General features: G+C 37.4%; 1 protein-coding gene across 44 annotated transcripts in view; it reads right to left on the bottom strand.

The window, feature by feature from the left end:
* The window catches only part of BBS9 (Bardet-Biedl syndrome 9), a 749,186-nt gene that overhangs the window by 453,046 nt on the left and 268,313 nt on the right, over positions 1-27,827 (bottom strand). For all 44 annotated transcript variants that reach the window (XR_013523801.1, XM_078342175.1, XM_054236977.2 and 41 more), the window contains 2 exons: positions 26,874-27,046; positions 23,338-23,490 (listed from right to left, as the gene is read on the bottom strand). Coding sequence is in view for 43 of the 44 variants with exons in the window: in XM_078342175.1 (XP_078198301.1) it covers positions 23,338-23,490; positions 26,874-27,046 (326 nt within the window). In the remaining variant the exon portion in view is untranslated. The remainder of the gene's footprint in view (positions 1-23,337; positions 23,491-26,873; positions 27,047-27,827) is intronic.

Here is a 27,827-nt window from a genome sequence, read left to right as displayed (position 1 = left end):
CAGCAACCTAGGGAGCCTGCAATTCAATCTGAGCCTCTAGCTTGTAAAGCAATAACCACAGGGCATGGGGCAGCCTTTGTTTTCATCCAATTAATTGAGTGAAAATGGTTTCCACTGTGAAAAGACCCTTCATGACCTAGCCCCAAAGGTTGGCAAAAAAAGAAATAGAACACAAGTCTGAGTTTCAGAATTCCACTGCGAGAAGTCGTGCTGCCAAACCCTGGCCACACACTCAGTCTCCCAAGGGAGAGGGCTTTCGTATGGTCAGGTTTTGTTCCTAGTCATCGGGGGTTAAAATACATCATCAATCTTCTTCGACCAAAAGAATCCCTTCCACAGAAATGGCACGCTGCGAACCGCGAAGCCACTATCACAACAGCAACCAGCAACAAATGAATGCATGGATCTGTCCATTAACACACATTTGTAATCAAAAGTGTTTCTAATGATCAATTTTTTCATTTTTACTCCTTTACAGAAGATAAAACTGTCCATTAACACACATTTGTAATCAAAAATTTACAAAGCCAGAGGAACCAACACAATGCTACTTTCTAGAGCACTGACATCTCATTTTAAATTTCCTCCAAAGATGCCAAGGGCTGTAGTAATTCACTCTATAAACTTATCGAGACACCTGTGCTACGCTAGGCATTCCGTATGCGAGGCATTGTGCTTGGTAGAGTGAACACGATGGACATGGCCCCTATCCTCAAAGAACCTAGGACCGAGTGGCTGCACACTGGACCGGAATATAGTCTCAATCACCTAGGCTTAACCCTTGGCAAAAATAAAAGTGCCTAAATTCAGAAAGTGGATGTAGCAAGTCATTAGAAACCTTTATTGTTTCTCTCTCTCCTCATTACCTGATCTATTTTCTGTTTTTTAATCTTTCAGTGAAGTTCCCAATGAACTTGGCTGAATGAAAGACTGGGCGTTTGAAAGAGAAAATGGTACTAAGACTTATGTTAACCAAAAGCTGACAGCGAAAACACACTCTGATTAGCTAGTAAATCTCCTTTCTCACAGTCAGGCGTATACAAAACAGTGTGAATTCCCATGATCTCAACAGACTCTGCTAAATTTTATGGCAACCTTTGTCTTGGAGCCGGGATAAACCTAAGAATCTCTCTCAACTCAGCATTTTTGGCAGTCATTACAAATTGTTCAAAATCATCATAGGAGATGAAAAGTATTTTCTACTATAAGGACACATGTACACGAATGTTCATTGCAGCACTGTTTACAATAGCAAAGACCTGGAATCAACCCAAATGCCCATTGATAATAGACTGGATTGGAAAAATGTGGCACATATACACCATGGAATATTATGCAGCAATCAGAAATGATGAGTTCGTGTCGTTTGTAGGGACATGGATGAATCTGGAAAACATCATACTCAGCAAGCTGACACAAGAGCAGAAAATGAAACACCGCATATTCTCACTCATAGGTGGGTGATGAAAAATGAGAACACATGGACACAGAAAGGGGAGTACTAAACACTGGGGTCTATTGGGGGGAAAAGGGGAGGGCCAGTGGGAGGGGGAGGTTGGGAGGGATAGCCTGGGGAGAAATGCCAAATGTGGGTGAAGGGGAGAAGAAAAGCAAAGCACACTGCCATGTGTGTACCTACGCAACTGTCTTGCATGCTCTGCTCATGTACCCCAAAACCTATAATCCAATAAAAAATTAAAAAAAAAAAAAAAAAGAAAAGTATTTGCTAATGTAATCTTAGATTGCATTGAATGACAGAGTTTTTATGCCCAGTGGAAGGTTGGACTACATGACCAAGGTCAGTTGCAATGCCTCAAATCTAAGGAATATGAAATTCTAAAAAAACGAAGTATCCAACTTAAATGAATTATAACATTCCAGAAGTGTGTTTATTGTAGAGTGTTCAAGCCCATAGAAGGAATTTCCCCAGTTAGACAGCTGTAAACTGTGTTTTTTTCAAAAACTCACCCCAAAGATTCTTTTGGCCCATAATGTACTAAAACAGAAGTGAATCTGAAAACAGTCATACTGATGTACATTAGCAAATGAAGACAGTGTCAGGGACTTCTTAAAGAATCCCCCGCCCATTTTCTGTGCTGCATCAACTCATAAAATTGGTGATAACCCAGTAGTTTAGATTAGGCCTTGAAATGCTCCTGTTCTTTGACTCTGTAATCACCATTGTAGAAACCTGTCTTCAGAAAAGAATCTATTTAAAAAAGAATCGTCAAAAGAAAACATTAAACTCAGCCTAAGTCTTAATAAAGAAATCGTTAATTGAATTATCATTCACGGTCCCAGTGGATTCTCCACCTAGATAAAATTGATGGTTAAAACAGATGACAGTAGGAATGAGGCTGCCAGGATTTTTAGATACCAGAAGTTGTAGGAATGCCTGGTTCGCCACACCTTTACCGTTGAAACTGTGTTTTATCTGAGTCAGCACTTGACTGAAGGCTACCTGAACTGCCATTTAACTCATTACCGTATTAACTGTGAGGAGACCAGAAAAATTTACTCACAGCAAAAAATGACTTGACTCTTTTTCTAGGTCCTGAGTATCCAATTATTCCATAACATCCCCTACTAAACTATGTCAAACACTGTAGTCAACAGCTTTCAGGATTCTATGTGAAATCATTTTTATTTTAAGATAAAGGCCTAACACAAGGAAGAAGGCTATTAAGCTAGAAACCAAAATTTGAAAAGATGAAGTATTTTATAACATCATTTCTAGACCTATGACTCAGGCTCATGAAAAATATGCTTTAAAAAGAGCTGTATACCTAACTGGGATATAGCAAGCGATTCACCTCAGGTGATATAAAGCATAAACTTTCAAATGTTTGCAACTTAACACCAGAAAGATGATGGGACCTATTCTTGTTCCAAGATGATAATTGCTTTTTAAGCATAAAAGGATCTCAAAAGTTCCATTGTGACAAAACTGGGAGTCCCAAAACAACGTGACAATTAAAACGCAGTCAAAGCAAAGGAGCACCTGCAGTGACTGCTGAACTCCAGGAGCAGGAGTGACAGCACAGGCATGCAAGCTGTCAAGTGCACATCTCATTAGCAAAATAATTTTCTGGACCCAGGGAAACTGCTGGCAGAAACAGAAGGCATACCTTCAGAAACTCCCTGAAGAAATGCCAATTGCCCTTGGGACAGGTCCAGAGAGTTCAACAAATATGTACTGAGCACCTAGAATGCATCACACCAGGCTCGGCGTTAAGCACTGCAGCATAGTAGTGAACGATGTTAGGTCTGGCAGTTAGTCCTACTCTGAGACAAACTAAAAACAGACTGAAAATCCAATTCAACTAAATTGTACAGTACTTACCTGCTAAATAGATTCAGGTCTGGGAAGAAAAAATGACATAGAAGCATGGCTATGAATATTTTTCTAACAAGATGGGACCTATTATGAAAATACATTAGAATAACCTATCATTGAGCTACGTCATTCCTATTAGTTGCTAATTTCAACCAAAATGATTTTCATGTAATACATTTTAGTTAAAAAATTATATATGATGCATCTGCTCACATTTCACTTAAACGCCATTTTATTTTTTCAGACATGTAAATAATCATCTTCAACGGCAAATGACTACGATAAGAAGTAATATTTGTCCATGCTTATAATCATTATCTGTATAAAACATCATGCTCCTTGAGGCTATACACCATATTATACACATCTGTACACCTCCTCCAGTCTTAAAGACCCCTCCATAGAGTAGATGCTTGATAAATATTTGATAGTACAATCCTGTAAACTGAATCTCTAATCTCTAAATTTTAATGATAAAATAATATTCATTCCAAGAGCTTTTTTCCTTACTATCCCCAAATACTCTTAGACATTACACAGAACACTTGTAGACTGAATAACACTTTCCAGACTGAAAACTACCATAAAATATATTTCCTAGAATGAATCTATAGAAGTCAAATTAGGTACATATATAAGTTCATGTAAAAAGCAATAAAAATACACCATTTTTGTGTTTTTTCTTGAAATCTGATCAAAATCTAAGTTTCAATTTACGTGTATAAGAAAAAGGAATAAATGGTTTACCTCAAGAAGACCGTTTTGCAAGGTTTTTAAACTAGCTCCACAAAACACAAAGGTTGCATCTGTACTTAGTGTGCTTAACAATAGGTTTGTGGACAAGCAAGAGTGTTGAAACCTTCTCAAAAAATATTTTAAATATTAAAAAACTATGTCAACCCTTGTTCTACTCATGACTGAACTTGATACAATCAAGAAAAATTAGTTTCAGATGTGGGATACTTCAGGGATTTGAAGTAGTTTGCTAAATAGGAAGCTAAATCCAATTACTTTTATGAAGATTTGGCATCTTCAACTGAAAACCAATATTCCAATTAACATTAGACAAATATCCAAGCTTATCCACATGTTCCAGGCATCCTTTCTGGCTAAAAGAAGGCTGCATTTCTGCATATAATTATTCCCGTATGCATGTGTAGGGTCTACACTGTATTGGAGGTATAGAAAGCGCACACACACACACACACACACACACACACAATGTAAGTTCTTCTGTGGTCTGTGGCCAAGACTTTTTTTAACCATATATATGTATATTTTAAGTAGAGGGATACATGAAATAAGAGGTAAGAAAGCAGAAAAATAAAAGTACAGTGGATCTTATGAGACACGTTGTGAAAAGGAGAAAAAGATAGGTTGCATTTAGAAGAGAAACACAAAGAAAAGTTGGAGGATCAGATCTATGTGGGCATAAACCTCAACATGTTTTTAGGCTGTAAGGAAGCAAAAGAACAAGGGAAAGACTAAAAATATCCAGAAAAACTGACTCTTGTATAAATCAGTATTCCAGAAGCTGGTAGAAAGTCGAAAGGATCAAGGAAGGGCTGATCTTAAAGAGAAATTAAGTACCTGATCCTTTGAGAGAAGAAGGAGAGCACAAAAAGCTGGGAATAGATGTAGACAAGTTTCTAGAAAGGTTGGTGAGACAATGAGGGAGACATAGCTGAGGGTCGTGCTGGGAGAGAAAGAGGGCTGAGCAGTAAGCTTGAGGTGACGGCTGACTGGCTAGGAGAAATCGGAGAGGCAACTGACCAAGGTGAAACCACCATTTTAGACAAATGGGTCTGGAGGCATGAATTTCAAGTGGCAGCAGGAAAAGAGACAGTGTTCTGGTGAGGCTAAGCTTCCTAAAGGAAAGTAATGTATAGAGCAAGGGACTCATAAGTGCAGAGTAGAAAACATTTGAGGTGATCAGTGCTGGATTTCATGCCCTAAAGAGAACAGCGAAGATGAAAATAAATAGAAGAATAAGCCATCTCTTCTTTAACATATACCTTTCTCTGAGGTCTATTTGGTAAACGGTCATGGAGTACTTCAATTATGTTACTGTTCTGCGCTTTGGAGGGCAAGCGCAGAAATAGCCCCAGGTGTCCATCCAAGCTCATCAGGAGAAAATATGGAAGTACTCAAGAAACCGTAATAGAAGACAGAATAATACAAGTAAATTTCACAACAGAGGTTTAATCACAGTGCTCTATGGTTTAAAGTCAGAAGAGATCACAGATAACTGGAAAAGGTATGGTGAAATAGAAAAAGCTTGAAAGACAAAAAGGTCTCTGGGAATCTTCCAGGAAGGAAGATGAAGGAAAGAAAGGAGGAATACATGTAGTAAAAATGACATAAGCAAAGGCATGGTGGGAGAAATGTATATGGCAAATTTGATCAAAAAATTATAGTCTAATAAACATATGAAAAAATATTCAACATCATTAGGAAAATGCAAAATGAAACCACAGTGAGCTATCACTACACACCTACTTGAATAGCTATATTTTTTTAAAAAAATGGACAACAATAAGTGATGTAAGGATGGGGAGAAACAGAATCCTCATACACTGCTGGTAAGAATATAAAATAGGGCAACCTGGAGGCATCACATTACCCAACTTCAAAGTATATTACAAGTCTACAGTAACCAAAAGAACATGGTATTGGTACAAAAACAGATACATAGACCAATAGAATAGAGAATCCAGAAATAGAGCTGCACACCTACAACTATCAATCTGACAAAGTCAACACAAAGTAAGCATGGGGAAGAGACTCCCTATTCAATAAATGGTGCTGGGATAGCTGGCTATCCATATGCAGAAGAAAGAAACTGGATCCCTACCTATCATCATATACTAAAATTAACTCAAGGTAATCAAAGACTTAAAATGTAAGACCTCACACTATAAAATTCCTAGAAGAAAACATAGGAAATACACCTCTCAATATCAGCTATGGCAATGAATCTATGCCTAACTCCTCAAACACAATTACAACAAAAACAAAAATTAGCAAGTAGGACCTAATTAAACCAAAGAGCTTCTGCACAGCAGTAGAAATTATCAACAGAATAAACATACAACCCACAGAATGAGATATAAGGAATTTAAACAAATCAACAAGAAAAACAACTTTATTTTAAAAATGGGCAATGGACATGAACAGACACTTCTCGAAAGAAGACATACAATTAGCCAACAAGCATATGAACAAATGTTCACCATCGCTAATCATCAGAGAAATGCAAATAAAAACCACAATGAGATACCATCTCACACTAGTCAGAATGGCTTTTGTGAAAAAGTCAAAAAATAACAGATACTCATGAGGCTACAGAGAAAAGGGAACACTTCTACTGTTGACAGAAATGTCAATTAGTTCATCCACTGTGGAGAGCAGTTTGGAGATTTCTCAGATAACTGAGAGTTCAACCCAGCAATCCCATTACAGAATACGGACCCAAGGGAAAATAAATAGTTCTACCAAAAAGACACATGCACCCGTATGTTCCTCACCCCATTATTCACAATAGGAAAGACATGAAATCAACCCAGGTACCCATCAGCAGTGAATTAAATAAAGAAAATGTGGTATTGGGGAATATTAGAGGGGGAGAGAGGAAGGTGTGGGTTGAAAAACTACCTATTGGGTACCATGCTCACTACCTGGATGACTGGATCCACACCCTAAAATTCAGCATCACTCAAACTACCCATGTAACAAATCTGCACATCTACCCCCGAATCTAAAATAAAAATTGAAATTATTTTTTTAATTTTTTTAAAGAAATTGTGGTATATAAACACCATGGAATACTATGCAGATGCTAAAAAAGAATGAAATCATACCTTTGCAGCAACATGGATGTAGCTGGAAGCAATCATACTAAACTAACACAAACAGAAAACCAAGGAGTGCGTGCTCTCACCTAAAAGTGGGAACTAAGCACTGGGTACATATGGACATAAAGTTGGGTACAACAGATACTGGAGCAATATAAGAGTGGGGAAGAAGGAAGAGGGGTAAGGGTGATAGATCCATTCAGACTGTATATTTACTTTTGTACCAAGCCTGCCATGTACCCTCTGATTCTAAGATAAAAGTGGTGCAGCCACTGAGGAAAACTGACAGATGAACCTCAAAAACATGATGCTGGGTAAAAGATGCTAAAAACTACATATGGTATGATTCTATTCATGTAAAATTTCTAGAAAAGGCCAACCTAGGAAGACAGAAAGTGGATTAGCAGTTTCTTGCAGTTGGAGTGGGAGTGAGGATTAGATGTAGCTGGGCACACGGGGGCTTTTTGGGGAATGGTAATGTTTAAAATTGGATTGTGGTAATGGTTGCACAACTCTACAAATTTACTAAAAATCCTTAAATGATACACTACAAAAGATGAGTTTTGGTATGCAAATTATATCAACAAAGATACACTATTTCTTCTTCAGAGGATAGGGCAGCTTGACCAGCACATAGTTTCTGCAGAAATAGGAGATGAGATTAGAAGAAACTGGGTACAACTCTTCAGAAATTTTTGACTGTCAGAATGAGAAGTTTCAATGTAATCTAATAGGCAACAGGGATCCCCTGAAGTCTTGGAATAAGACAAATACAAATAAAAACTACACATAATTGCGTTCATAAAATTAACTTTAATGTGGCAGACAGACAATTAACTTTATCTAATGTGGTCAAATTAGTTGACACACTGGACTGTAAGGACCAAGACCTGTGGGCTTCCTTGAGACCATGGCCTGGATTTAGCAAGGACATGAGGAGTCACACCCTACAACCCATAAAGTATCATCGAGGGGTTTTATTTTATTTTTTATTTTTTTGAGATGGATTCTTACTGTGTCACCCAGGCTGAAGTGCAATCTCCGCTCACTGCAACCTCTGTCTCCCAGGTTCAAGTGATTCTCCTGCCTCAGCCTCCCAGGTAGCTGGGACTTGGGACTAAAGGTGCACGCCACCATGTCCGGCTAATTTTTTGTATTTTTAGTAGAGACGATGGGGTTTCACCGTGTTAGCCAGAATGGTCTCAATTACCTGACCTTGTGATCCGCCCAACTCGGCCTCCCAAAGTGTTGGGATTACAGGCATGTGTCACCATGCCTGGCAAAGGATTTTTATTTAAGCCTATATAACATGACTTACTTTCTAACTTGACTCTGGCATAATGTCACATGACATTATATAAGGAAGGAAATCAAAATATTTTACCCCAAATATGTTTCTTTGTCATACTTGAAATAGCCCTGCAAAGCTGTCTCTTGTGGGGAAAAATCTACATTCTGTGGAATTCCCTTCCCTTTCCAGGACTTTTTCCTGGACAGAATCAACTGAAAATCTGATACAAAACATTTGCAGTCTGTTCTCTGAAGCCTGCTACCTGAAGGCTTAATTTCCATCGAGGGAACATTGGTCTCCACAATCTCCTACCTTAACCCAGACATTCCTTCTATTGATTCCAGGTCTTTAGACAACAACTTAACTCTTTCAACCAACTGCCAATTAGAAAATCCTTGAATTCACCTGCCTGGAAGCCCTGACCTCACCCCTTTAAGTTGTCCCACCTTTCCAGGCCAAACCAACATCTTACATGTCTTGGTTGATGTCTATGTCTCCCTAAATTATATAAATCCGAGCTGTAGCTCAGCCACCTTAGGCACAAGTTCTTAGGAATTCCTGAGATGGTGCCCCAGGCCACTGGTCACTCATACTTGGCTCAGAATAACTTTCTTCAAAAATTCTACAGTTGGACTCTTTTTGTCAACAGGCAGATCCTCTCAAATATTTTACCTTGAATCACAAAAGTAAGATAAAAGATGGAGGGAAATGTTCCATGAAAATCTATGACTTCCATAGGAAAAACATCTCCAAGAATATGGCTTCTGGCTCATCCTTCTAACTGGGAATCAACTGAAAAAGAATATTAAGTGACGGGCTAGAAGTCAACCCTAGATGAGGTGGGGTGGAGGAAAGTGGGGAAATCAATATTTGGGTGAGGGCCTAATTCTCTGAAATTAATATCCTCTTATGAGAGATTTGGAAATCACATAAAAAGGAAAGTTACAAACAAAAATATAGGTGGCCCATCTGGGAGCATGGTAAAGTTGGATAGGTGCGGGGCTTACTGCACGACATTCTATCAATGATTCTCAGGTAGTGTGACAAATATATTTAAATCTACTTAAAGTCCAATGTTCAAAGTGCATTTCTTTTAATTACATTAAACCACTTTTCCTACTGCTAGATTGTTCCCGGATATACAGCTGGGTCTCGTCAATGTATCTTTTTAGGAAGGACAGCACCTTAATTTATCCTTAGTTATATTTGGTACTTTCAAGCAACACTCTGAGCACTATTAGCTCTCTGGATATTAATATACAGAGAAACATATCAGGGTTGATATAACTGCGCAGCTGTTCATAGATATAAAGACAGTACATCTTTTTCTTTTGCTGAGAAAGTTTACAAAATAATCTCTCTAGGAAACTGGCTTTGTTTTCCTCTAAAAGAGAAAGAGAAAATGAGGGCAAGGGAAGGAAGGTGGAGGGGAGGATTGTGAAGGTTATAAGGGTTGTAATAATCACTAATTCACAATTCAACCATTGAGAACTCCTTTACAAAAAACTAATACAAAAAGAATAATTGTACCAGATGGGATTAAACAGGAAGATAGATAACATAAATGAAAGAAATCCTCATATAATTATAGATAATTGGAGGCCACTTATGTATTTTTCTGTCATCACTGACACAAAAAGATTTTCATTTCCTTATAATGAGCCCACTAATAGTTTTATTGTAATATTAGAAACGTCTTGTTTCCGAGTATATCTCAAAGGACTATTTTTTTTTAAGATCAAACAACAAATAGAAAGAAATTTTAGCAGAAGAGGGTACACACTGATTACTTCTGACTCAGAATAGTTTATTTCAGAAAGGTGATCAAATTTCTGAATCTGATGAACTTACCAAGATAAAATCCTAATATTGAACTTACAATAGAGGCGGTTGTTCAAGCTAACACTAGCAAACAGAAAACTCAAATCCAGATCGAAGAACATGAAGATAAAGAAGTATGCATTCAGTTTATAAAAAGGAACACGCCCCAGGGAAGTAAAGCATACCAGATGGTTATTAAAAGAATGTTTTCATATAATAGGTCTGTTCTCCCCTTGACTTATAGACAACCCCTATTAATGTCAATTAGCATTACATACCTAAATCCAGGAAAGCATAACTCCAGTGTTATAATAATACTTTGCACTTACTTTTCTGCAACTAATTCAATTGCACGAAGCCCTATAACCTGCATCATTATCATTACAGTCTTCCTGACAAATGCTGACTAGGCAACAACCTCACCCCAGTTTAGGGCTGGCACTAGACGATCCCTAAGGCCCCACTGAGTTCTGAAATTCTGAACTGATGAAAATTGAAGATTCCAAGTCCCTTTCCATAACCGCTATGGAGGTACAATAAATATTTATTGAGGATTTTACTGCAAGACTAGCACCATGCAAGATGCTGCTCAGACAGGTTCTATCGACAGGGCCCACAGATGAAAGGGAAGAAGGTGACACTCAGAGAAATGCAGTGATATGCCCGAAGTCAGAGAACCGAGACTAGGACTCAAGTCTGTTGACATAAAATTTGATGACGTTGTTTTAAACAGTATTTGACTGTATGATTTTTATGAGCTAATGTTTCTGGTGGTTCCCTAACCACCTGAGAGCGCTTCACAAGAGCCTGCTCTTCACATCCAGTGAGTGAAAATCATTGGCTCAGTGATAAGAATGTAAAAGGAAAGAAAAAAACTCAAGAAGAAAGATATTATAAGAAACAATAGAAAATGAAGAGCTGACGATTCTCCATGCCTGGTGCTGCACTGTCTAATAGATAGATAGTCACAGGTAGCTCATTCACCCTTGAAACATGCTGCAAGTATAAAATAAACCAGATTTTTGATGACCTACTATGAAATATAAAGTATCTCATTACTAATTTTAATTTCACCACCTGTTGAAATGGTATATCGAATAGATAGAGTTAAATAAAATACATTGTTGGGGGCTGAGCATGGTGTCTCACACCTGTAACCCCAGCACTTTGGGAGGCCAAGACAGGCAGATCACTTGAGTTTGTGACCTGCCTGGCCAACAGGGTGAAGGCCAGTCTCTACTAAAAATACAAAAATTAGCCAGGAATGGTGGCACGTGCCTGTAGTCCCAGCAGTGAGCCGAGATAATGCCACTGTACTCTAGCCTGGGTGACGGAGCGAGACTTTGTCTAAATACATAAATAAAATAAAACACATTGTTAAAATTACTTTAACTTCTTTCACTTTACTCTTTTAATCTTCTAGGAAATTAAAAATAATATATGTGGCTCACATTTGTGACTCGAACAAATTTCTGTCGGACAGTGTTGGCTAGACTCTGTAGCTACACGCAGATGATGAATCCTCTTTGGAGATTACTCTGAGCCAGATGAAGAAAATGTTAAAAAACTTTGAAAGAGCTTTGTATATTGTTGTCGTTTGGCTGAGAAACTAGCAAGAGTCAGACAGAGCAAGAGAACATCCACCTTTACATTCACTCAAGCATACCATTCAGTTATCTAAGTGTTTCAGGAATAAAGTAACTCGTATATAGAATACTTCAAAAAACTAAACATTCTGAGACCAGAGAAACAAGTTCATAGGGTATAGACGGAATAAGAAAATAGCTCCCACAGAAATACCAACGAAGAACAGGAGCTCCATGCCTGTGTCCCAGTTTTCAAAAAATTGTTATCTGAGGTATTACATGTGATAAAACACACATAATATAAAACTTACCACCTTAACTATTTTCAGGTACGATTCAGTATATTAATGCATTCATATGGTTGTGAAAAAGTTATGTTTATGTTTATGAAATTTTTTTGTTTTTTTTTTTCCTTCAACTATTATTTTAAGTTCAAGGGTACATGTGCAGGATGCTCAGGCTTGTTACATACGAGAACATGGGCCACAGTGGTTTGCTGCACAGACCAACACATCACCGAGGTATTAAGCCCAGCACCCATTAGCTATTCTTCCTGATGCTGTCCCTCCCCAGACCCCACCCCCACGAGTCCCAGTGTGTGTGGTTTCCCCTTACAATGTGTCCGGCTGTTCTCATCATTCAGCTTCCACTTATAAGTGAGGACATGCAGTGTTTGGTTTTCTGTTCCAGCATTAGTGTGCTGAGGATAATGGCTTCCATCTCCATCCACGACCCTGCAAAGGACATTCGTGCATACTATTTTACATGCAGGAATGTCCTTTGCATAGTATTCTGAGATGCCTATGTGCCACATTTTCTTTATTTACTCTATCATTAATGGGCATTTGGGTTCATTGCATGTCTTTGCTCATGTGAATAGTACTGCAATGAATATTCGCATGCATCCATCTTCATAACAGATTTCTATTCCTTTGGGTATATGCCCAGTAATGAGACTGCTTGGTCAAATGGTATTTCTTCCTCTAGGTCTTTGAGGAATCACCACACTGTCTTCCAAGAGGTTGAACTAAATTATATTCCCACCAACAGTATAAAAGCACTTTTTTTTCTCTGCAATCTCACCTGTATCTGTTGTTTTTTGATGTTCTAATTATGCCCATTCTGACTGATGTGTAAGATGGTATTTCGTTGTAGTTTCGATTTGCATTTCTCTAATGATCAGTGATGTTGAGCCTTTTTTCAGATGTTTTTTGGCCACATGTATGTCTTCTTTTGCGAAGTGTCTGTTTACGGCCTTTGCTCACTTTCTAATGGGGTTGTTTTCTTCTTGTAAATTTGTTTAAGTTACTTGTAGACTCTAGATATTTGACCTTTGTCAGATGGAGAGACTGCAAATATTTTCTCCCATTCTGTAGGTTGTCTGTTCACTCCATCTTTAGTTTTCATGTATGGTGTAAGGAAGAGGTCCAGTTTCAACTTCTGCATATGACTAGCCAGCTCTCCCAGCACCATTTATTAAATAGGGAATTATTTCCCGCTGATTGTTTTTGTCAGGTTTGTCAAAGATCATATGGTTGTAGGTGTGCAGTCTCATTTCTGAGTTCTCTATTCTGTTACATTGGTCTATGTGTGTGTTCTTATACCAGTGCCATGCTGTTTTGGTTACTATAGCCTTGCAGGATAGTTTAAAGTCAGGTAGGGTGAGGCGTCCAGCTTTGTTCTTTTTGCTTAGGATTGTCTTGGCTATTCAGGCTCTTTTTTGGTTGGAAAATAGTTTTCTGTAATTCTGTGAAGAATGTCAACAGTAGTTTAATGGGAATAGCATTAGTCTATAAATTACCTTGGGCATTATGGCCATTTGCATGATACTGATTCTTCCTATCTGTATGCTCATCAAATTATAATATTGTTTAAAATTACATAAAAATATAAAGTCATCTAAAACAAACATACACTATTTTCAATTTTTGCATATGTATCTTAAAGATACATCTATTTCATTATTTGTAACTTACTAGATACTATTTAATAATCTGCTTTTTCAGTTATATAAAATGTTTTATATCCTTCTAATTTTGAAAATAATGAAGCACAAAAATGTTATGAAATAACATCATATCAAATAGTAGTACCATGATAAACCTAATCACTTTCCAACTAGAAAGCTGGTTACAATTCCTTGCAAAGGTAATTAATCATAAATGAACATCTTGATGAATGTATTATTTTTCTTTGTGAACTATTTCCTTGCCTCAGTATTCAAGAGTAAAATTATGGGGTGAAAATGAACAAATTCCATTTTTTCAGTAACATCTCAGTTTTTTTGTTTTGTTTTGTTTTTACTTAACACCCTCATTCATCCACAAACATATGATTGCAAATTTCTGTGTCCTCGTCCTTTCTCACTTGTTTACTCTATTACCTTCCGAGGACGAATTTCCTTTTAGCTCCTAAGTGGTTATATGAAAAAGAAGCCCAGCAACATCACCACATCCATGAAAACTCCGTCTCAGTCTCTCAGCATATTATTTTTACTTGTCCATGACAGTGAGGAAAGTGGGCCTCTGAATGGTTTCATTATATATTCCTCTGTGTTATCAGCCAAAATCATGCTCATTTACAAAGCCATGAACCAAAAAGCTCTTAGACTTCTGCGTGACTTAAAATGATTTTTATATATCAATACTATACAAATAAACAGAGTAAAAGAAGTTTTAAGTACAGAAAAAGTAACAAATAGCAAACTCCAAACCACAGGATCTCCATTGAAAATTATGCCTAATACAGCCTCTGTTTTGTAGAAGAGAAAAATTAGCGGACTCCCTCTCCAAAACATTAATGACTATCAGTCATTACATCACACATATGTCATCTGACACCAGCTTTAGATCAGTAAACATTTTCCCTCTGCTACAACAGAAGGTTAGTGTTAAAGTGAGGAGAAAAACCCTAGCACATATAATAGCATCAAAACATAAGCCAAGTCATGGGGTAAGTCTAATTTCTCCCATTTCCATTCACTCTATCAGTCTTGCTTTGACTAACAAATTTATGTGAAGATTTCATAATACAAGAGAGAATTTATCTGGCAAAGCTTTTCTGCCAGTAAGCATTAGCATTTGAAGGCAAAGAAACTGAACTTTGGTATAAGTGAAATCAACAGTCACACACACAAAAAAAAAGTCCTCTGATGCTTAAGTTTCAGATATAATTTCAGACTTGAGGGAACTCTCGAAAAGATTCTGTTACATTTCTAATAGGTGTGACTACAATAACTATTAGACAATTATGGATACACAGACACATGTATGAACATGTACAAACAGTTTGCACACATCTCCTTTTTCTTTACCCTGGCCATAATTTTGCTACAGAAAACCAAGGCTGTCTATGTCCCACCTGGCAATGACTAGAGTAAATTGCCACATGACATTCTAAAGCACGGACTTTGGAATATAATGCTTAAAGTTTGGGTAACACCGAGCAAGTTCTGTAACCCTATGCACTTTCAGTTTCTTCCTCTATAAACAGTAATGCCGCCCTCACACGATGATTCTAAGTATTAAATGAAGTAATAAACAAAATTTACATCAGACTCAGCAGACACCCGACAAATAAGAATTTCCTTTCTTTTCTCCTACTTTCTTTCTTAAGTCCTCCAAAAATACATTCAGGTGATTGAGAAGGCGGCATTCCAATTTTATGAATGAGGAAACTTAGGTTTCTCTGTACTGAAAAGAAGACATTCCCAACATGGTTACACTCTTTCAACATTAGCCCTCCAAAGCTGGAAGTCAAGCTGAAAAGTCTTTCAAAAAGGATGACATTTTTCCCAAAATTTTGCTTGTTTTAACTTGTATTTTAAGTTCGGGGGCACATGTGCAGGTTTGTTACATAGGTAAACTCGTGTCATGGGGGTTTGATGCCAGATTATTTCACCACACACTTATTGGGCCTAGTATCCATTAGTTACTTTTCCTGATAATCTCCCTCCTCCTACCCTCCACCCTCCAATAGACCTCAGCGGGTGCTGTTCCCCTCTATGTGTCCCTGTGTTCTCATCATTTAGCTCTCGCTTATAAGCAAGAATATGTAGTATTGGATTTTCTGTTCCTATGTTAGTTTGCTAAAGATAATGGCCTCCAACTCCATCCTTGTCTCTGAAAGGACATAATCTTGTTCTTTTTTATGGCTGCATAAATACAACACAGTTACGGAAACTGTGGTGGGCAACTGAAAAATCTTTATTCACTAGAGGCCAAATCCTTCCCTTGTGAGAATCATACTATGCTTTTCCCAGAGTGATAGTCCCAGGTCCCCTCTCCTTGCTTCAACCTTAGGCTGGCCTCAGTAAGGATGCTTGTTGTATGCTCCCAGTGGAGTATGATGCAGTAGTAGACACTGTGTAGGAAAGGGATGCTAGCACAAATAAGATGGGAATGTGACTTTGAAGCTTCCTATACAGGATTCAGGAAATAACCCGCATTTGAAAATAGGGAGGGAAGTGGTTGGCTTTTGCATCAAAACTCAAAATTATTAATGATGCATCTTGAAGCCAGTGACCCACCTGTTAGAAATACCCTAAGAGGCTGCTGCCCATCATAGGCCAAGAGACGGCTAACTGCAGGATGATGGTCCTAAATGAGATATCCCTTCACGAATGGTTGCCTCATTGCCAGCTAACCAAGATGTTTGTCACAAAAAGAAGCCCTTGAGCCATCCAGAAGCGCAACCACTGATGTCCACTGCATCCCCTTTTCTTCATCTCTGGAGAGGGCTGCGAGTGATTTGGGGGTAGGGGTAATAAGGCTGTTCCATATTTGAACTTTGCTCTGTGTTTGAACTTCCAGGTGTCTTGTTCTACTCATCAGAAGGTTATTAGTATCTTAACAGGGCCAGGGCCAGTCAGAAGGTTGTTAGTATCTTAACAGGGCCAGGGCCAGATACATTATTTGAGGTGCCCAGAGCAAAATAAAAATACAGGGCCCCTTATTCTAAAACTATTAAGAATTTCAATATGGCTACTACAGATCATTAAACCAAAAACAGGGCTCTGTGTGATTGTGCAGGTCACGTGCCCATGAAGCCAGTCCTGGACAAAGCTAAGACGAAGACCTATTAAAAAAAAACTGGGTAATAGATTCTATCCTTGAAAGAACTGACCATAACTAAGCACATGGACAAATAGTCTGACAGTTTTAATCGCCTAAAAACAGCACTGGTGCTCTCTTTACATTATTTTTTATTTATTTCCTTATTTTTTATTTGTTTGTTTGTTTTGAGACACAGTCTTCAACTATTGCTTAGGCAAGAATGCAGAGGTGCATCACAGCTCGTTGCAGCCCCAACCTCCAGGGCTAAAGCAATCCTCCCACCTCAGCCTCCCGAGTAGCTGGGACCACAGGTGAGCACCACCACACTCAGCTAATTTTTAAATTTGATGTAGAGACTGGGTCTCCCTACATTGCTGATAGGGATCTCGAACTCCTGGGCTCAAAGGATCTTTCTGCCTCAGCCTCCCAAAGTATCAGGATTACAAGCATGAGCTACCACATCCAGCCTGCTCTGTTTGCTTTAAACAACTCTTGACAAAACGAATTAATTTTAAGATAAATTATCTTCAGAGTCCATAGACCACAACTGCTTATGAGTGAATAAGATTTTAATGATAACAAACCTTTAAGTTTAAATGTCAAAAGTATAGAAGAAAAGACATCTTTAAGTATAGAAAACCTAAATTCAAGGGTTAGAAACGTTTCAACAAGAAGTGTTCATTTAAAATAGTTTGCTAATTTAATATATGTTAAAAGGAGGGTGGATTATAAAAAAATACATAATTTTCAGACATATAGTAACCAGTGAATAAGCCCAGCCTAGCCTGCTGGGTCATGAGAGTCATGTGGCCTAATTATTTCAGCTAATTGTAAGCCATCTGCCAAATACATGAAAAGAAAATCCTCGCCATCCAGTCCTGAGCTGAGCTACCAGCTGACCAGAGACACACAAGTGAGCCCAGTCAACATCAGCCAAGCACGACCCAAACCAACAGAACTGCCAAGCTAATCCAGAGATTCATGAACAATATATAATAAATTATTGTTGTTTTGAGCCGCTAAGGTTTGGGATGGTTTGCTATACAATAAAACTATTAAATGATGCAGGTAGCATTTTAGGCTCAGTAGAAGAATGGAACATGCAATAAGCAGGGGCTGAGATAATGAGCTCACCATTTTCAGAAAGGAGATTAGCTTCCTACCAAATTCCATAATAAATTCCACAGGGAGACAAAAAAGTATATTTAAGGAATGACAGCATAGAATGTTACAATAGTTTATAAATTGATACTCATATACTCTTGGCATACATAGGGAAGGATTTCCTAGGCAGAGAAACCTAAAGGAAAACGATGGACAGATTTTATTATGCAAATGTTTTTAAACTTCAAGTGTCAAAAATATATTATGAATAAAAAATAACAGGCAAATGACACATTGGTAAAACATTTTTATGTATGAGAAATTACATATGTAAATAGGTGCAAAGTATTTTCATGCATGACAAAAGTATGATCAAAGAATATGAGTCTTAATATACATAAAATGGTAAGAAAAAGATGCACGTGATAGAATATTAGACAAAAGGTGAACATATGTAAGTCATAAAAAAAGAAATACAGGCTGGGTACGCTGGCTCACGCCTGTAATCCCAACAGTACTTTGGGAGGCCAAGGTGGGTGGATCACCTAAGGTCAAGAGTTCAAGACCAGCCTGACAAACAGGGTGAAACCTTGTCTCTACTAAAAATACAAAAATTAGCTTGGTGCGATGGTGGGCACCTGTAATCCCAGCTACTTGAGAGGCTGAGGCAGGAGAATCGCATGAACCTGGGAGGCAGAGGTTGCAGTGAACCAAGATCACACCATTGCACTCCAGTCTGGGGGACAAGAGCTAGACTTTGTCTCAAAACGAAAAAAAAAAAAGAAAAAAAGAAATACAAATGGCCAGTTACCATATGAAAAACATGCAGCCTCTCTGGTAAGCAAGGAAAGAGGCAAGAAGTAAATCAAATTAATGTTTCAGTTAAAATTGTAAAGATGAAAATAAGTAATAATGCCTAGGAAAGCAGGCGTTTTCATACACTATTGGTTGAGCTACAATCTGATACAACGTATCTGTGAGGCAGTGTATATGTGTGGGCATGCTGGTAGATGTGTACATGTGTGTATGTGTGTCTCATGAAAAACAACGTATCTGTGAGGCAGTGTATACGTGTGGGCATGCTGGTATATGTGTGCATGTGTGTATGTGTGTCTCATGAAAAACAACGTATCTGTGAGGCAGTGTATATGTGTGGGCATGCTGGTATATGTGTCCTGTGGGTATGCATGTCTCATGAAAAACAACGTATCTGTGAGGCAGTGTATACGTATGGGCATGCTGGTATATGTGTGCATGTGCGTATGCATGTCTCATGAAGAACACGTATCTGTGAGGCAGTGTATACATGTGGGCATGCTGGTATATGTGTGCATGTGTGTATGCGTGTATCATGAAGAACAACGTATCTGTGAGGCAGTGTATACATATGGGCATGCTGGTATATGTGTCCTGTGTGTATGCGTGTCTCATGAAAAACAACGTATCTGTGAGGCAGTGTATACGTATGGGCATGCTGGTATATGTGTCCTGTGTGTATGCATGTCTCATGAAGAACAACGTATCTGTGAGGCAGTGTATATGTGTGGGCATGCTGGTATATGTGTCCTGTGTGTATGCGTGTCTCATGAAGAACAACGTATCTGTGAGGCAGTGTATACATGTGGGCATGCTGGTAGATGTGTGCATGTGTGCATGCATGTCTCATGAAGAACAACGTATCTGTGAGGCAGTGTATACGTGTGGGCATGCTGGTATATGTGTGCATGTGTGTATGCGTGTCTCATGAAGAACAACGTATCTGTGAGGCAGTGTATACGTATGGGCATGCTGGTATATGTGTACATGTGTGTATGCGTGTCTCATGAAAAACAACGTATCTGCGAGGCAGTGTATATGTATGGGCATGCTGGTATATGTGTCCTGTGTGTATGCGTGTCTCATGAAGAACAACGTATCTGTGAGGCAGTGTATACGTGTGGGCATGCTGGTATATGTGTGCATGTGTGTATGCGTGTCTCATGAAGAACAACGTATCTGTGAGGCAGTGTATACGTATGGGCATGCTGGTATATGTGTACATGTGTGTATGCGTGTATCATGAAGAACAACGTATCTGTGAGGCAGTGTATACGTATGGGCATGCTGGTATATGTGTCCTGTGTGTATGCGTGTCTCATGAAGAACAACGTATCTGTGAGGCAGTGTATACGTATGGGCATGCTGGTATATGTGTACATGTGTGTATGCGTGTCTCATGAAAAACAACGTATCTGTGAGGCAGTGTATACGTATGGGCATGCTGGTATATGTGTCCTGTGGGTATGCGTGTCTCATGAAGAACAATGTATCTGTGAGGCAGTGTATACGTATGGGCATGCTGGTATATGTGTCCTGTGTGTATGCATGTATCATGAAGAACAAACACTTTGCTGAAAAACTGAAAGATCCCATCACAGGAGGAACAAAAAGACCTGCAAACAGGTAGCAGATCTAATTTTAAAGTAGTACATTAAAAAAAAGAAAACACTTTAAAAACCTAGTAACAGCCATGTAACGGAGTCACGCCACAGGGGTGGGAATGGGCCCTACATGGCTTGTTGTTTCATGAGCTCGGCTCACCCATCAGGCGAATCCTGCTCCCTACCCAGGCAAAGCATAGAGATGAGAAAAACACTAAGCAGAGGCTGTGTGATAAGGAGGTATGTGGTGTGCTCGTTCAGTCCCAGGAGAGTTGTCAAAAAGATTTTTCTCAATGTTAGACTCAACATTAAAACTATTATTAAGATGTGTCCTTTAATAAACTGTGGTTGTCCATACTACAGACTGTCCATATCATAAACTATTATGTAACCAATACAAATAGAGAGGTACATCTATGCATTAATATGCAAAGAATTTCAGTGCATACTTTAGAAGAAAAAGGGAAAAGAGAGCTAGATTAGCACATGTAGTATTATGCTCTTTATGGAGCTTTGTTGTTGTTGTTGTCTGCCTGATGAAACAATATTTCATTTCTATGTGCCAAAAAGAAGGGTGCGGAAAGAAACAAAAACAGTAAGAATGATTACATTTCTGAGCAGATGATAAGAAACCAAGATGGGAAATTCAGCATTATGCATAACGTTATAATTTTCTTTGGGAAATTATATACATTTGTTAAGTATGTCATTAAAAATTAACTAAAAGGAATTAAAACAAATTTTATTCTACTCAAGAAAATTATTGAACAATCAATGCCTCACCCTAATTTGTTACAGATACATATATAATAAAATTGAATGGCAAGGTACATAAAAACTAAGTCAAAATCCTTACAGTACTCATTTTTCCTTCAAACGCTCATTCATTCTTTTTGTTAATCTAAAAAGAATGGGACATAACAATATACATTCAAGTGAAAACCCATGGTTTTGATCATCTTGTCTGTAAAATTACAAATCATGGAAAACCTGAACCCTGAGGCTAAGCAGAAAAAATAAAAACCTCTGCACTTTAAATGTATAAAAGACAAAGTCTTACTATATAGGAAATCTGGAAAGCATTAAATCAAGCATCCTCTTCAAGACCCTTTAAATGCCCTTCCAGCACTGTGTCTACAAAAAGATAAAGCAGCATCATTAAAGACAAGATTGACCTTCAGCCTCAGGTATGGCAGGCAGGTATGGCAGTAGACCTCAGAATGAGACAGAGAAGAAAAAGGAAAAGAGGGAAGGAAATAGAAAACAAACCAAACGAGGAAAGTACTAAAGAGGAAAAGAGGTGTGGAACAGACAGGGCATTGGTGCCTACTGACTGAAGGGTCATATATTACACCTGCGCCCAACTCATACACAAAATTGGCAGTCCATACTTGTGAAACAAATGTTGTAATTTCCATATGTTATGGAATATAATCTTTGCAACAACAGAGTCGTCATCCCATGTCATGGAACAAAACAGAAGTTCTAGGAGGGTAAGGGAATCGCCAAAAGCCACATAGCTAATAAGCAACAACACTGTGGTATTTGAATTCCAAGCCCAATGTTCCTTCCAATGTTCCACTGCTACTATAGACTGTCCTTTAAATTGCTACTAATTTCCAAATAACCATGAACATTTTAAGAAACAAATGTATTATGAACAAAAACACAGTAAGCTATTTTTCTGTCCTCTAGGAAAACTAATTCTAAAAAAAAAAAAAATCTGATTTGTCCTTTCAAAATCAACAGAGTGGGGCAGGGGAGTAGGGAAGAAATATGGTGATAAAGGACCCCATGACGGAGTCCTGTGGGTGAAGGAGCTGTTCAGTGTCTAGAATGTGGTGACAGATGCTGAACCTACACACATGATAAAATTGCACAGAACTGAATACATACACACACATAAATGAGTCAGCAAGTCAGAACAACACCTTGGGATTGCATCAGTGTCAATATACTGCTTATGGGATTATACCACAGTTTTGCAAAATGTTACCATTGGAAGAAAGCAGTTAAAGAAGACATGAGATCTCTCTGCATTATTCGTTACAACTGCACAGAAATATGGAATTATCTCAATGAAAAAACTCAATTAGAAAAATCAACAGAATGTTCACATCAGCAACACTGATTTTGAAACGGGAGTGACATTGTAAAGAAATACAGGAATACACAATGTCGTCATTCAGTCTTCATTATAATCATACAAAGACAATAAACTAAAAAGCGCCTTCTCATGATTTTTAAAAATTATTTTAAAATTTAAAAAATAATTTTTAAGCTAGAGATAATAATTTTGAATAGTTTTTGGAGAGGCAGTGCCTTAGGAGTGACAGCCAGATCACCCCAGCCACGCAAATGATAAGCTATGAATGGAAGGTGAGCCAAGTAGAAAAAATACCTTTTGAACTAGAACTCTTTGAAAAACGCTGCTTAAGAATTCCATCTCAAAATATCAACTGACATAACACTAGAAGTTTGAGTCATTTGCTTGGTAAAACAATCAGAAAATTATGGTAATAATTATGGGATGTACCAAGAACTGTCTAATGATACTATCATAATAGTTAGAATTTATCAAGCACATATTACATGCCTGGCATTGTTCTAGTTACATAAACGATTAAAAACCCTCACAACTACTTTGGGAGGTAATGTGTAGAAACTGATGGCACTTACATAATTTACCCCAGGTCATATCATTAGAAAGCAGCAGTTTGACTTTGAACCCAGGTGTTTTTTTACTCTAAAGCTTATGCACTGTTCACAGTTCCTTAAAGCACTTACCTTGATATTCTGGTACATGACTCTAAGGTGACAAAATAGAAGTATAGCCAGCAATAGAAAACTGTTACTGACATTATACTGACCTGCTTATAGGTTCCATCTAACAAGGTGTCCAGGTGCTGAAGAGGGGCAGGGGTTTTATCTTTGAATCTTGTTAAGAGCCGGCGTTGAATAGCCCGAAACTGCACAGCTCTCTCAGATAAGAGTTCTTTTAATTTTTCACCATTCATCCGTAGCTGCAATGAAGAATTTCTTAAATTGAGATTCAATGGACACCAAAAACATGTTTAAAGAAAAAGTATACACAATGATAATAAAAAGAGTAATGAAAAAATGTAAATGTATTATAGAGTTAAAGGAATTAAAACAATGCAGTATTTGGTACATGACTCACTAATTCACAGATAATACACTGGAACAGATCAAATGGAAAATTTGTAAAGGTTATCCAGTATCATTGGAGGAAAAACAAATCATTTAATAAGTGGTTTTCAATAAATGGTTACATGAGAAAAAATAGAAATCTTTTTCCATTCTTTACAGCAAAATTAACACAGAGATTAAAAGTTTAGACACAATAAAAGCATTAGAAAAATAAGAATTTTTAAAATAATCTTGGTATAGGAAAGGCCTTTATTAGTGTAAGTCCAAAGCTAAAAGCCACATGTGCACACACACAAACACACCCTTGATGAATTATTAACTTAAAAAATTTTTTCAAAATGATTTTTTTTAATTATAAAGAAAATAAGACAAATCTCAAACTGCAAAAAATAATAGCAACAACTACAGAGACAAAGTCATGCCCAAAACCACAACCCGATAGAAATCAGTAGGAAATCAGCAACAATACAATAGAAAAATGGGCGAAGTTTTACATAAAAGGTAATACAGATAGCTCTTAAACATATAGCCTTAGATCTAACAATCTCACTTCTGGAAATGTATCCTAGAGAGATACTTGCAGAAAGTAATGTATATACAAGGATATTCGTTATACAATTGTTTGATCTATTATCATAGTAAGACATTATTAATAATCAAAATTCCTATCAATAGAGGAATCAGTTAAAGAGGGAAAACTACTCTGCAAGACTACTAGGTGCTGATATGCAATGCTGTCCAAAGATGATGAATGCAAACAAAGCCAAATGATACAAATAGCATGTATAATGTGCTACCATTCATTATTTTTTATTTTAACAATAGAAACCTATATATCAGCACAGTTGTGACTGCATAGGATATTTCTAGAAAGATATACAAGAAACTGGACACCAAAGAAGAGACTGAGTAGCTGGGGAATTAGAATCATTAACAACACTTTTCACTGTAACCCGTCTCACTTAAGTTAATACTGTTTAAAAAAGCTAGTCAAAGTCACAGGGTAAAGGAGCACTTCTAAGATCGGGTCATGAGAATCACTAATTTACAAAACAGTAATAAACTAGCTGAAATAAACATCATACTCAAAACACTCAGAAGTCAAACGTATCAGTCTACATTTCTAGTAATAACCCAAATTCCTTACCCTTACAGTGCATGCATTCTGCAATTACATGTGGAATAAAAGTAACTTGGAATTTTAACCTTTTTTAAATCCCAGTTTTAGAAGAACTCAGTAGCTAACTAAATCAAACAATATTTTCTTGAGGAAAAAAACACCAATAATTAAGTAATAAAAATATTTTTAAATGAAGTTTTAAAAAGAACATTAATCTAATCATTCATTCTTCTAATTGTATAATTTACTGCTATAATAATTTATTTCCTGAATTTTTGATACACCCAAAAATTAAAAAGATATTCTCAATACTCAGACTATCAACCAAGTAATCATTCCTTTGAATGTGTAACCAAGCAGCAGTGATCGAAATGTCTTCACATGTCAGAATTTCAATGCTTAACAAATATTTATTGATCCCAGAGCCAAACCCTGGTCCAGGCACTAGAAATTAAAGCAATGAATGAAACAGACAAAAATTTCTGCCTTCATGAAGCTTACACTCCAAGGGACACCTGGACTCCAAAAGCCATCTCCATTCAAAGTTTAAAATATTACTATGGGCTGAAAGCAGAGAAAGAGGACACGGAGCAAAGGAAGCATAACCATGCCCCGCCTTAATTTATGTGTGTAACAAACGGAAGTGCCTGTCCTTCACCAAATTCTCCAAGGTCTTCCTCAGAAAAGACATGCCCCTGATGTAGAAACTCCAGGGAGTTACTTACTAGCCAGAAAGTATGAAGGGAAATTTGTATGTCAAACTTATTAGTCAGTAAGTCAACAGAATCTATTATTAGTCAATAGTAGCTAATATTCTCTATTTCAAATATTACAAATATGTAATTAGTGTAGTCTTTCTATGGACTCTTTCACAAATCACTAGAATTCAGTTTCCAACAGTGAAGCGAGAATTTCTTAAAATATATCCCAGAGAATTGCAAAGATTCTCAACGGTTATGATACCTAAACATACTCTCACAGACTGTCAATTTTCATGCTACAATTTGATCAAAGGCATGAGTCCCTAGAAAATATTATTATCACAGATCCTCATCATAGATGAGAAATTATGACATAATTATTCATAATTCGATTGTGTACACCTGAAATTTTCTCTTTATGTTCACACTCCATTAAAAGAAGTCTCCACAGCTCAAAGTCAGTGCTATTAGAATGTTCAGTGGTTGACTGACAAATTATGACTAGTAATTCTCTCTTTCTCCTTCTCTCCCTCACACACACAAACACATATGCACACACACACATGCACACCCCTAAACTGAAATGTAGTCCCCCTGAGAACCAATGCTTACTTCGATAATGTTTGAAATTCTCTCAAAATTCCTCTTTTGTATTGTCTATAGAGTCTGTTTATAGTCTATATAAGTGGAGTCTGATGCTCCACTTATTTTAATACACAGGACTTTTCAAAAACAATGACTGTCACTGTCAAATCCATTCACAAGCATTTGGCTATTCCCAAATCAATCTTCAAAGGATGAAGACATGTCACTATTGAGGTACTCAACAGAATCTAACATAGGCTCTGAAGGCACCTGCAAAGAAGAAATGCAAAATATTCACAGCAACAAAGCTGTTAGATCTCATTTATTCATATACCTTTTAATCATTCAGTATTTACTAAGCACCCACTGTGCCAGATACTGGGAAATATTTTAAGTGTTAACCCTCATTCAGATGCAGAAGTTCTGTTACGCTTGTTAAAAAAGAAAAAGAAAAATCGCTTTCGTTTATAATCACACCTCATTTATGGCCTGCTAGCATCAGTTAGCAAAATGGCTGCTGATAAGCTCAAATAGTTTTAACACCGGATTATTGGGGTCAAGGGTTAAGTCTCCATGTGGGAGAATTAAATCAGCTCTGTTCCAGGGCCAGACGACATGGTTAGCTCCAGGCAGCCACTCTGTGAATGTCTGTAATTGATCGCAAACTGGGCAAGTGGGCAGGAATGGATTCACGAAATCCAACATCCACGTAAGAATAACAACTAAAAGCATACAGCCTGATGGCATGTACACAGAATTCTTCTATAGCATCTGTTTCTCTTTCATATATCTAAGGATTATAGATGACATGGGTTATCATTATACATACCTCAAAATGACGATCAATCAACTCGAAATATTCTTGAAGGGGCATAGATCCAGAAAAAGAACATGCAAAATCTTTGACTCCCTGTTTTTCAAAATATTCTTGAAGGCGAAGAATAAGCTCACTGGTTATGAGCCAAAGATCTTCAAATTGTTCACTCTGAATGCGATATCGTTCTGAGAGAAAAAAATGTGAAGGACATTTGCTCAGTGACAAAATTACTAGACAAAGCTACGTGAACTGCCGCTAAGCCTGACTTTAAAAGTTGACGATTTCATTTCTGTCACATAGATGCTTAGTAACAGAATTACTAGTCAAAGCTAGGTGACCTGCCGCTAAGCCTGACTTTAAAAGTTGACGATTTCATTTCTGTCACATAGATGCTTAGTAACAGAATTACTAGTCAAAGCTAGGTGACCTGCCGCTAAGCCTGACTTTAAAAGTTAAAGATTTCATTTCTGTAACATAGATGCTTAGTAACAGAATTACTAGACAAAACTAGGTGACCTGCCGCTAACCCTGACTTTAAAAGTTAAAGATTTCATTTCTGTAACATAGATGCTTAGTAACAGAATTACTAGTCAAAGCTACGTGAACTGCTGCTAAGCCTGACTTTAAAAGTTAAAGATTTCATTTATGTCACATAGATACGGTTCTACTGGCTTTATAAAATACTTTTACTGCTTCATTACTCCCTGTATCAACCACTTAACACTTTCAAATCTAATTCCAAAGGTAGGTGGTTACAGTAGCAAACTGTAAAGTATGGTCCTTTTCGTTATATATCTTACAATTGGTTTCGGTACAACAAAAAAACACCCAAACTTGGGTCCTTTAAAAAGGCCTGTATTTAAATAGAAAACAGCCATTGCAAGAATACAATTTATGTGGCATCATCTCAAAATACTGAAGTGAAATATAATTTAACCTATATAAAATTCAATATCTTAGATACTG

Source organism: Callithrix jacchus, chromosome 11, assembly GCF_049354715.1.
Source record: "Callithrix jacchus isolate 240 chromosome 11, calJac240_pri, whole genome shotgun sequence".
In the NCBI taxonomy this organism is placed as follows: Eukaryota; Metazoa; Chordata; class Mammalia; order Primates; family Cebidae; genus Callithrix; species Callithrix jacchus.
Note: the sequence above shows the minus strand (reverse complement) of the source record. Positions and strands in the feature narration are given on the sequence as shown.